The 12,155-nt window shown below is 38.0% G+C and overlaps 1 protein-coding gene across 1 annotated transcript; it reads left to right on the top strand.

Moving 5' to 3' along the window:
* Nucleotides 1–1,454: 1,454 nt before the first annotated feature.
* Nucleotides 1,455–10,822, top strand: LOC129263023 (di-N-acetylchitobiase-like). The gene is made up of 7 exons (XM_054900961.2): nt 1,455–2,181; nt 3,797–3,935; nt 5,015–5,217; nt 6,110–6,278; nt 7,375–7,472; nt 9,021–9,155; nt 9,819–10,822. The coding sequence occupies exons 1-7, from the start codon at nt 2,023–2,025 to the stop codon at nt 10,011–10,013; spliced, it is 1,098 nt and encodes a 365-aa protein (XP_054756936.2). The 5' UTR covers nt 1,455–2,022; the 3' UTR covers nt 10,014–10,822.
* The last annotated feature ends 1,333 nt before the right edge of the window (nt 10,823–12,155 follow it).

Here is a 12,155-nt window from a genome sequence, read left to right as displayed (position 1 = left end):
ACAAGCCTTTATTTTTAGTGAAGGGCAAACGAGTTCCAAATCGTTGCCAATCGTAGTAGTATGACGTCATTGTACGACTACATATTAAATTCGCTTTTATTCTAATACGGATGATAGCATATTCAAAAATTTAAACGTACATTGTTAAAAATGATTTAAACAACGCTGTTACCTATGTGAATCGCAAAGTGATTTTTTTTCAACATTTTAAACAAGTGTTTAAAACAAGTGGTTAAAATATCAAAGTTTATTCCAATATTTAATTATCAATAATGTAAGCATGGTTGTTTAAGATTTCATACATTTGTTTAAACTGTTTGAACAACTATTGTGCTGTTCACATATCGGACAGCGTTGTGTTAAATTATTCTTAACAGTGTAGATATCCGTAAGATGATTTAGAACATTACACAGTGAGATATTCCATGTCTTAATATTAGCGTCAAAATCCTGGTGCCGCGAAACGGTTTTCAAGGGGGGGGGGGGGCTGAGCAAAAAGTGTGGGGGCTGACCATGCAAACATCACAATCATACGGTCATTTTTTTTTATGTCAAGTCAATGCATAACATTATACATAATATACAAACAAATCTCCAATGTTTGGGTATAAAACAGATCAATGAAAATTAAAATATATACACGCAATTCAAATTATTTGAAAAAAAAAAAATAATAATAATAACAATACGGTCATTTTTTACGTTTTTGTACACGGTTTTGGAAAAAAAAGTGGGGCTGCAGCCCCTCCAGCCCCCGCATTGCAAAAACTGCGGTGTTGATTTAACACCAGCCCGGAATCTATATTATGTCCACATCAGAGAAGTGTTAAACAACACCAGTTTCGTTTTGGTCTAACACCAGAAAGTTGTTTACACAACACCAATTAGTATTAAAACAGCATCGGTTTGATTCCAAACTGGTGTTGTTTCAATACTTCTCTGGTGTGGACATAAATATAGATTCCGAACTGGTGTTAAATCAATACCGGAGTTTTTGCAGTGCGGCGGCTTCCGCGGCCCTTCAATTCTATATACATTTTATGCTCGAATCGGGTCGCAGACCCATCGTATAAGGTGTGCGGTGGGCTTTATTTGCATAGATCGCATTATTGCACATTTGTTATTTGTCTTTGTGAAACTATTACGGAACTTCCGTATCTCCTGAAACCACAACTCCCTCTGCTGTAAAACCATATATTCCCACCATAGAGAGATACAAAGTGTGTCCCACAAAAAGGAACCCAGTTTTCAGAGATAGATTTCACAATTATAAAATGTGTTTTTACTATGAATTTGCTACGTATATGCCTATGGTAAAAATCTCATCTTTAATTTGAGACCAACAGCTCATGCAGCAAATCATTCATGCATGTCAGATTACAAACAAATATTGAGGCCTATCAGAAACGAGTTGTGCAGAAGCCCACATGTTAATCTGAATCAACTCTCATTTCAGATTTCAGTGAGAGAAACTTAACCAACAAATCAAAAGAAATGCTGATGAGCCAATCGTCGAATAAGCACAGGTGTTGTATCAAGAACCAATCTTGTCCTATTTGTCTGCGCAACCTTCTTCTTCTCATAAAGTACTGCAGTCCATCGACTGGTGTATTTTCGTACTATATTTGGCAGGTCTTGCTCATTAATACATGAAGTGTTCGTCACAGATTACATGTATTAGATATCAAAATGTAGAGGAATATTTTTTGTTGATGGTGTAAATGAAATATCATAATTAATTTGCCTTTGAAGAAAAAATGTGGGAATCCCGGTTTCCTTTTTTCTGGGACGCTCTGTATAGGCCTATTTGTCATAATTATATCATAACAAACAACCCCACACGTGATATTCATTATAATTGTTCAATATACACCCGATGAGTCGTGATCATTGAACTGTACTCTGCAGACCTCCCAAATGAATAGCATTCAAACTTATTGTATCAATATACGAATTCGGGGTTATTGTGCATCCAGCGACCACAACAGTTACAGATCAAACTGGATTCTAAACTGACTGAAAATGGCGTTATTGGTCCCACATGTGTTGTTTTCGTGTATGGTCTTGATATTGAGTTTGTCGGCGTCTGTTGACGGGGTTGATTATTTCAGGAGACGTCCCCCATGCCACTGTTCTGATGCGACATTGTGTGATCCAATCAAAACTACTCCGAAGAAAGAGGTAAAGTCTTAGCTACGCAGGACGATTTGTCAACATATGAAAGAGAATATAGTAAAATTGAAGCCTAAATGTACCACCCAGATCTTCAGATGATCATCTTGTTTATGTCTAGGCCTATAGCTACATCCTTTAAAAATGACCCGATGACGAGATTTCGGATCTTGTCATGTGTACATCGTTTTAGAGTGTGTCGCCAAGATCTCGGATCTCGTCCTGTTTACATCATGTGGGAGAGAATTCAATTCAATTCAATTCAAAATGGTTTATTAAAAATACTTTCTTTGCGGCAAAAGCCGAATTACAAAAGTTTACATTTCAAACAAAATCATCAATAACAAGGTAAAAATAACTTATAGTACTACGGACAAATCTCAATATAGACATATATGTAACAAAGTATATAATAAATAAATTTAAATCGATGCTCACTGATCAAATAGGAAAATATGCAAAGTACATGTAAATATACCAGATGTGTTACAATGATCATTTTAGATTTTCTCGTTTGTAAGAAATATGTCAATTTAAACCTGATATTAGATTGTAAAAAATAATACAAGAATATGGGTTTAAGTGGGTGTGTTTGTAAAGAGAGACAGATAGAGCTGATAAATGGAATGTGAGATGTAGAAGAAAAAGAGAAAAGCAAGAAAAAGGAAGGAAGAGGGAGAGAGAGAGGGAGGATCACACCTGGTTATGCTGAACAATGTCTTAATGATTTGTGTGACAAATGGCAAGATGTCACACTGAGAAGACTGAGAAGATCTCGGATCCATGATTGTGTCATCTGATCATCTATTTTAAAAGATGTAGACATGACGAGATACGAGATCATGGTATGTCGAGATCCAAGATCTTGTCATCTCACCATATCTCAATTTTAATCGACAGTTATGTATATACAAACAAATAAATTGAATCGCTATAATAATACTGACCAGATGATGCGAGTAGCGCTTAATCACCATCATCATTATCATCATCACCATAATGGTAGATTGGAGATTAGTTAGATAGTAGACCATGACACAACGTTGATAAAGCTGGAAACTAGTTAGATGGAAAGTTGTTGAACAACTGACACGGGCACAACGTTGGAAACTGGTAGGTTGGAGATCAGTAGGATAGTCGACGATGACACAACGTTGATAAAGCTGGAAACTAGTTAGATGGAAAGTTGTTGAACAACTGACAATGGCACAACGTTGGAAACTGGTAGGTTGGAGATCAGTAGGATAGTCGACGATGACACAACGTTGATAAAGCTGGAAACTAGTTAGATGGAAAGTTGTTGAACAACTGACAATGGCACAACGTTGGAAACTGGTAGGTTGGAGATCAGTAGGATAGTCGACGATGACATTCTTTTAAGCCTATATGTATTTCTTGGTCACTATGTCTGCGCAAGCCATGTTTAAAAATAATTAGAAAGGTGTGATATTTCAAGTTTTGCTGAGGCCTGTTATCACAAAATGATTAAGCGCTACTCGCATCATCTGGTCAGTATTATTATTCAGAGAAGCTATGCTGTTGCAAACGCAATGTTACAAAATTAATGTAAATTTAATTGTGACCAATCACCAATTTATAAAGAGTGGACCCTTTGTCTTTTTAGATTCACGTATTTTCTGTCGATGGCCCGAACTGGAAAGACTACTTCTGGGACAATATCACAACAGTAGCTGTCCAAGAAGGCTTCGACCCTGAGTTGTTATGCCACGCCCATTCCAAAGGTGTTCGGGTCACCGTATGGGGTAAATACAATATTGGGTGTGGTAAGACTGACCACGCCCATTCCAAATGTGTTGGTTTACTGCATGGGGGAAATACAATATTGGGTGAGGGAAGAATGACTCCACCTATTTTAACGGTGTTCTAACGCTGTATGGGGTAAATACCAGTTGGGTGTGGTAAGAATGACCACGCCCATGTTAAGGATGTTCTTACACTGTATGGGGGTAAATACTATGTTTGGTGTGGTAAGAATAACCACGCCCATTTCAAGGATGTTCTCACACTGTTTGGGGTAAATACAACGTTGGGTGAGGGAAGAAGGACTCCACCTATTTTAACGGTGTTCTAACACTGTATGGGGTAAATACTGTGTTGGGTATTAGTTATGACCACGCCCATTTGAGGGTGTTCAGATCACTGTATGGGGTAAATACGAAGTTGGGTGTGGTAAGAATGACCACGCCCATTCCAAATGTGTTTGGTTCACTGTATGGGGTAAATACGAAGTTGGGTGAGGCAAGAATGACCACCGTCAATTTTAACGTTGTTCTAACACTGTATGGGGTAAATACTATTTGGGTGTGGTAAGAATTACCACGCCCATTTTAAGGATGTTCTTACACTGTATGGGGTAAATACTATGTTGGGTATAAGTGATGACCACGCCCATTTTGAGGGCGTTCAGATCACTGTATCGGGTAATACGAAGTTGGGTGAGGCATGAATGACCACCGTCAATTTTAACGTTGTTCTAACACTGTATATGGTGTAAGTACTATTTGGGTGAGGGAAGAATGACCACGCCCATTCTAACTGTGTTCGAATCACTGAATGCGGTAAATACAAGGTAGGATATGATAAGAATGACCACGCCCATTCTCAGGCAGTATGGATCGCTGAAAGAGGGTAAAATTATGTTGGGGCTACACACTTATGGATGCGCTGGTAAATACAGCCTATATACCATATCTTTAGCCAATGATTATCTCTTTGTGGTAACTCCGCACATGCTCAGCTATGAATGTAATTTGCAATACTTTTTTTTCATGACTTACATCTTATTTCGGGTTTTTTTCGTTGACATCAATCCCACGTTTAGGATACTTTTCCGTGCAAACCCTTTTCAACGAGAGCGCCCGCAATCGGTGGGTCGAGGATACCGTGAACTACGCAGTGAATAATTTCATCGATGGGTACAATATCGACTTTGAATTCCCTTTGCTGACGTCACAGGCACCAACTCTGACCGCAATGATCAAACAGACAAAAGATGCCTTCAAGAAAGCCCTGCCATACTCAGTAGTAAGTCATTCTTACCATCAACCCTCATCTGTTTGGCTAGTTTCGAATCAAATAAATGACAGGGGCGATACGAGGGTATTTTCGATATTATACCAACCAATCCGAAGTATTGAACAAGTACATTTCAGCCTTTTTATTTTCTAATCGCTGAAGGGGCAAAGTCAGGATATTTTGTTGGGGAGGGGGTCTTGTCGACGTGAATGTGACGTCATAGAAGCCTGGGTTGTAGTCTTGCAAAAAAAAATCCAAAAGAATGGTGTGCAATTATACTGTATTGTATTTTGTTTTGCCACATACTTTTCATGCTGCTTACACTACCACCGCCAGTACATCATCACAAATAATATTAGCATCATTAACATCATCATAATAATCAATATCAGGATCATCATCATCATCATCAGCATCATCATCACCATTATCATTATCATCATCACCATCACCGTCACCATTATCATCATTAGGCCTATCATCATCATCACCGTCGTCATTATAATAATCATCATCACCGCCATAATCATCACCATTATCATCATCAGAATCATCATCACCATCATTATCATCGTCATTATCACTATCGATCATCAACATCATCATCATTATCATCATCATCATCATCATCATCATCATCATCATCATCATGAACAGCATCATCATTATCGTCATCATCTTCATCATTTTCTCATCATAATCTCATCATCATCTCATCATCATCTCATCATCAACATCACCACAATCATCACCATCATTATCACTATCGATCATCAACATCATCTTCATTATCATTATTCATCATCATCATCATAATCCTCATCATCATCCTCCACCTCTTCCTCCTCCTCCTCATCGTCATCATTAATCACTTTTTGATACTCCGATTTCCTCACTTTAGGTTACGCTAGATTCGTCCTACTCCTCGAACTGCACCTTGTTTGGACGGTGCTACGACTACCTCGCCATCAGCAAGATCGTTGACTACATCGTAATCATGGCGTATGATGAGCTGGACCTCATTGGACTGAAAGGCATGGCCAATGCACCGCTGAATAGAACAAGACAAGGTGACAAGAAATAATGCAGTGTAATAAATGAATATTGTGTGTGTGTGTGTGTGGGTGTGTGTGAGGGGGTGTGTGAAGGTGTGTGTGTTTTTTCTTGTATTCTCAATATTGGTCAAGCTCTGCCGAGAGAGGGAGTATACGCAAAAAATATTAACTTGAAAGGTATACTGCTCAAGGTAATTAAAATCAAGAGAGAAAACAAACAGTTTCCAGTTTTTAATAGGACTATGTTTGAAGCATCAAAATTCCGTTCGAAAACCAAACTTCTTGCGGAGAAAGAATGTTAATACTGTACTTTTAAACAAATGCAATTAAAGGGGTGCTCCGGGCTGACAATATTTTTATCTAAATAAATGGAGTAAACTTCACAAAGCAAAATGCTGAAAATCTCATCAAAATCAGATAACAAATAACGAGGTAATTGGATTTGAAAGTTTAGTAATATATTTGAAAACATTTATATGCAAGTCGTCATGAATATTCATTAGATGGGCTGATGATGTCACATCCCATCTTTCCTGTTTCTTATGTTATTACATGAAATCATTATTGTTTCATTTTGTCATGTCATGTGTAAATGATGTGTCTTCATTATGATGAAACAAGTTGCAGCAATAAATAACTAAAGCACGTAATCAGTTGTCAATCCAATTGTTTTAGTTCTTTGTAGAAAAATGGTGAATAATCCTAATTTCATATAATAAAATACAGAAGAACAAGTGGGGATATGATATCATCAGCCCACCTAATATATATTCATGAAGATATGCCTGAACTGTTTCACCGGAATAATGCAATTCTTTTAAAATTTTGTAACCTTATTTTTTATCCAATATTGATCAAGTTTTAAGCATTTTGCTCTGTGAATTTTACTCTATTTATTAAAGTATTATTATCTTCAGCCTGGATCATCCCTTTAATCTTCAGTTTTCATTCATTCATGAATTGGGTATGTTTGAAGCATTAAGTATAAAAGCTCACAACTCCTATATACAAAATCAAACTTCGAGACGAAATTAAAAAAAAGCTTACTTCTAAAGCATTCCACATTTTAGTGATGATTTTGTTTATACTTTCAAAAACATATATTTTGCAGGTATTGATGACTTCCTGAAAGCCGGTGTTTCCCCTAGTAAGCTCGTTGTTGCCGTGCCCTGGTACGGATACGACTTTACTTGTGCAGTTTTAAATGAGGTGGGTTGAAAATAGGTTCCCCCCCCCCCGCCCCTCCCCAAGTTTGCTGTGTGATTACTCGAGGACTTGTGTGAATATGCAGCCTATCTTTCCTTGCAGCAGAAGGTCCCTCCCATTCAGTCAGCTCTATTTATTGTTAGCCTTGTGTGAAACTCCACTTTTTTATGTTTCAATCAGGGTCTGTGCCTACAGAATACCTCTTCCCGCTTCCATATCATCACCCGGTGGGTGTTTCATTAAGCTGTTCGTAAGTTAAGAGTGACTTTAAGAACGACTGGTGATCCTTTCTTGTGGGAAATGATATTGATCATTAATGTTCGTTGGTGATTATAGCGCGTAAGAAAGGTTCACCAATCGTTTTTAAAGTCGCTCTCAACTTACGAACGGTAATAAACGGTAGTAAACGGCCCCCTGGTCCCATGTATCGTATTTTCCTTTTAGTACATGATTTATTTGGCCAGCTTTATCATCTTAATTGGCATTTAATTTCAATATCTCCGATGTGTTTCATGAAGGTCTTTCACATCACAAATTTCGTGGTTTCTGTTCATTATTTTTGTACACTATACACTTTTACTGGTTTTATGCTCGCTGTTGCTATTTGAAGTGATAAAAGAGTTTTATTATTTGATCTTTACTGCTTATAATAAGGCGTAGTTGGAGTCTACATTCTACGCAAGCTCCCCCAATTTATGTTATCATAATCAATTTAATCATGATCATAGTAACCGGGAAATCTGAATCCTCATCACGTGATGTCATTGGTAGAATACTGGGTTACACTTCGTAATTCCGATGGTTCGTAATTCCGAAACACGTAAATTGCCTATACCTCGATGTTCGTTAATCCGAAAACATAAAAGGGTTCGTTAATCCGAACATTTGTGGCGTTATTCCGAAGGTTCGATAATCCGAAAACGAAATAAGGTTCGATGTTCCGAAGGTTCGATAATCCGAAAACGAAATAAGGTTCGTTGTTCCGAAGGTTCATTAATCCGAAAACGAAATAAGGTTCGTTGTTCCGAAGGTTCATTAATCCGAAAACGAAATCAGGTTTGTTAATCATTTCGTTTTCGGACTAACGAACCTTCGGAATTACGAACCTCATTTCGTTTTCGGACTAACGAATCTTCGGAATTACGAACCTTCGGAAATACGAACCTTCGGAATAACGAACCTTCGGAATATCCGAACCTTCGGAATAACGAAGCTTCGGAATTACGGATGTATGCGGAATAATGATGTGTTTTAGTTTACTTTGAATGTCTTTGGAATATAGGAGTCTACACTCTACAAGCTATCCCTTTCTAGGCAGCCCCTCCAATCCCAGCCTAGTTCATGATATATCTGCATTACAATCGTGATTAAATGTTAGACGTAAAAAACATGCAATATGTTTATTCTTTATTCATATGCACGTATCAAGATGCACGAAACCAAATGAAACTACATAATTGTTGGAAATGGAATTAAACCAAATCAGATGAAATTAGATATTTTTGAAGGCAGTAAAAGGTGACATCGTTTGTTTTTTACTGTTCATCTCAGGACGATATTTGTTACTACAAGTTGGGCGGTTGGAGAGAGCTGCAATACCGTAATATTATGAAACTCCTGGCAAATAATTCTACTACCGGTCGGAAGTGGAGCAAGGAATACGAGTCGCCGTATTTTGATTATAAGGTAAATATAGAAGCATGGCGTTGCGCATTTTTGTTCTTCTTCGGGGGGGGGGGGGTGCGAAAAAGCGAGGGAACGAGTAAGCATGTAGCTTGTTTTTGTCTTTGTTTTTTTTGTTTTTTTTTTGCTTTAGGTTTATGTAAGGTTAAGTTAAAGGACTGTGTGCACTCTTTTGGTGAATTTTGTGAAAATTTTCAGTGAAAAAATATAAGTTTGCCAAAATTCGGGGGGGGGGGGCAGTTTTGTCCTAATTATCAGCTACAGCTGACGAAAAATGACAAATAATCATGTCGTTTGTTCAGAACCAAGGATTTAACTGCTGCTTTATATTCACCAATTTTATACGAAGACTTATTTGTTGTTTATTGTCATGACGGGCATTCGACAAAATATTTTCTATGTTTTATTTTCGCTGAGTGAAAATTCTCTCTATAATGAATACACGGCGTTTTGTGGAAGGCACATCGCTCTTTTATCATTTATTCATAAGCGAGGATGCTTTAAGCATCATTCACATCAACATGTGCACGTGATTGAAACAAAATATATAAGAATATTAAAAAACCTATAGGCCTAATAGATTTTGCCTGTAGGGAGTGTGTTTTGCCGCAGTATGACTGTAAAATGAGCTGTTTATCACCTTTTCATCTCTTTCTCTTTTTTCAGGATATGGGTTCTGGCGAGACCCACCAGTTATGGTACGATGACCCGACTAGTCTCGCTCTACGGTACCAATTGGCAGCTGAAAAGCAGCTCTATGGCGTGTCTGTGTACCATGCGGATAATCTGGATTACAGCACCAACAAAACGGCTGTCAATGAGACTAATGCAATGTGGGATGCTTTTGTGAGAGAATATTAAGTCATTTCAAAGTCGACCGGCAAGCTGAACCGAAACTGTTAATTAAACATTCAAATTATGTTCCAATATCTGCAAGAACCGCCCAAACACAAAGATAAAAACTTTGAAGGCATATTGATTACTTTTCGATATTCAAACGAAAACACAGAACTATGGCAAATATTGTCTCTTTTTTTCCAAGACTCGAACTCAGTTGTTATATAGAGCACGATAGTGTTACGTGATATAAACATTGCTAATGGGCGTCGTAGCATTCATCGCCTTCCGGTGAACAATGGTACAATTTTAAACAAGGATATCTTAACGCATATCCGTGACATGAGTTATAAACCGAATTATCCGCGGACCCGGGACCGAGTTGGCTCACGGCTTCTGGATCGTGACACGTGTGTGGTGTAAATCTTTGTGTGCACTTGACCCTTTGGAGTACTTTTAAGTGCTTCCGGTGGTCTCAAAAGAGCGCGTTGTTCCTCTTTCCATTTATTTTTAAATCTCGATGGCTAAATCATCCGACAGTGTCTTTAAAGAAAAAAAATGTTTTATTAAAAGCTCCTGAGAGCATTTCATGAAACGTGATTTTCACTGATTATTTGTTATAAACTACTGAAATACCTATATCTGATTGGCTAAGAGGACACCTCTTGTTATCGTGACTGTTTGGTAATGCTTCTGCAATTATTCTTGTCTCGAGATAGAAGATCTACCATGTTTGCAAAGTGCAATCTATATATAGATGAATATTTTGTATTAGGTTGATTTATATATACTAAATCAGCGAATCTTTTCAATAAAATTAAACCATTATAAACAAAATTATACTTGTCATTTGGCTTTTGTTTGTTTAATATTTGTAATGATACATTATAGTTTTGGTCATGTTACCCGGCATCATAATCATCATGATCCTGAACAAGAATATATTGGTTAACATTTTGCTAAATTTTCGTGACTTCTTTAAAATAAGATAAAGAAACCAAAATAGCACATAATGTGACATCCTCAGTCATTGTTATGTCACCAACTTAAGACGATCGAAAGAGGGAATCCGGGAATTTGCAAATCTTGAGGATCGAACAACTTCCTCAGTTTCAGCCCAATGCTCTGGAGATGGCACATACATTGCTTTTAGACTGCAGGCGTGTAAGTCACGTTTTTTTTTATTCTTTTGAATGTATGGGTTATCACGTTCCCTTGGTAACAAACTGATATGGCAATAATTCAAGAAAACTTGGGCGAACTTCTTCCTCAGTTTTGACCCAATACCCTGGGACACTCATACACAGCAAAAACTGTGGTGTTAACCGGTGTACATAGAGGACCACACCAGTTATTTTACTCCAGTTTTAAATTGATGGTGTTAGTTTAACACCTATAGGTGTTATTACAACACCTTTGGTTGTTACATTTACACTCTTTGGTGTTATGTTCAATCTCTAGGGTGTAATTTTAACACCTCGGGGTGTGGTCCTCTATTAACACCAACTGGTGTCAGTTTTAACACCCCAGTTTTTACAGTGTACCCTTTTTACACACGCTAAAATTTCCTTAACCCCGTACTATAGGTGGGGCTAAATTGCCATTTAGCCCCACCATTTGGCCCCACCTATAGTACGGGGTTAAGCTTAGCCCACTTTCTTTTTACACAGCATTTTTGCAAAGTGGGCTAACCCCACCTTTAGTACGGGATTATTTGGCCCTGCAAAAAAGCAGGGTTATCCCAGCAATTGCGGCGCGAAGAGCGATAGTACGGGGTTAAGATCGCTAGTGTAAAACGAAAGTGGGCTAAGCGCTCCCATTCATGCCCCGCAACAGTGCCGGCCCTGTTGTCCAATCAGAGGTAAGCATAATAAATATTCATGAACAGCGAACACGGCGATGAGAATCAAGCAAATAACGTAATTAGGTCTATCGTATAGCCGGTAAACAATTCCGAGTGAAGTACTTGTACTACGAATGATCGACAAATGTATGACCCCTCAGTGCGCTCGTGAATATTCATGAGCTACCACTAGTCCGGGGTTAGCGAGTTTCGTGTGTGAAAAGCAAGCATTCCTTATCCGGGGTTAGCAATAACAATTTGGCATGTGTGAAAAGGAAAAAAAATAGTACGGGGTTAAGGATAGTACGGGGTTATCGATTGTC

This window comes from Lytechinus pictus, chromosome 6 (assembly GCF_037042905.1).
Source record: "Lytechinus pictus isolate F3 Inbred chromosome 6, Lp3.0, whole genome shotgun sequence".
NCBI classification, from domain to species: domain Eukaryota; kingdom Metazoa; phylum Echinodermata; class Echinoidea; order Temnopleuroida; family Toxopneustidae; genus Lytechinus; species Lytechinus pictus.
This window is presented reverse-complemented; position numbering and strand designations above follow the sequence as displayed.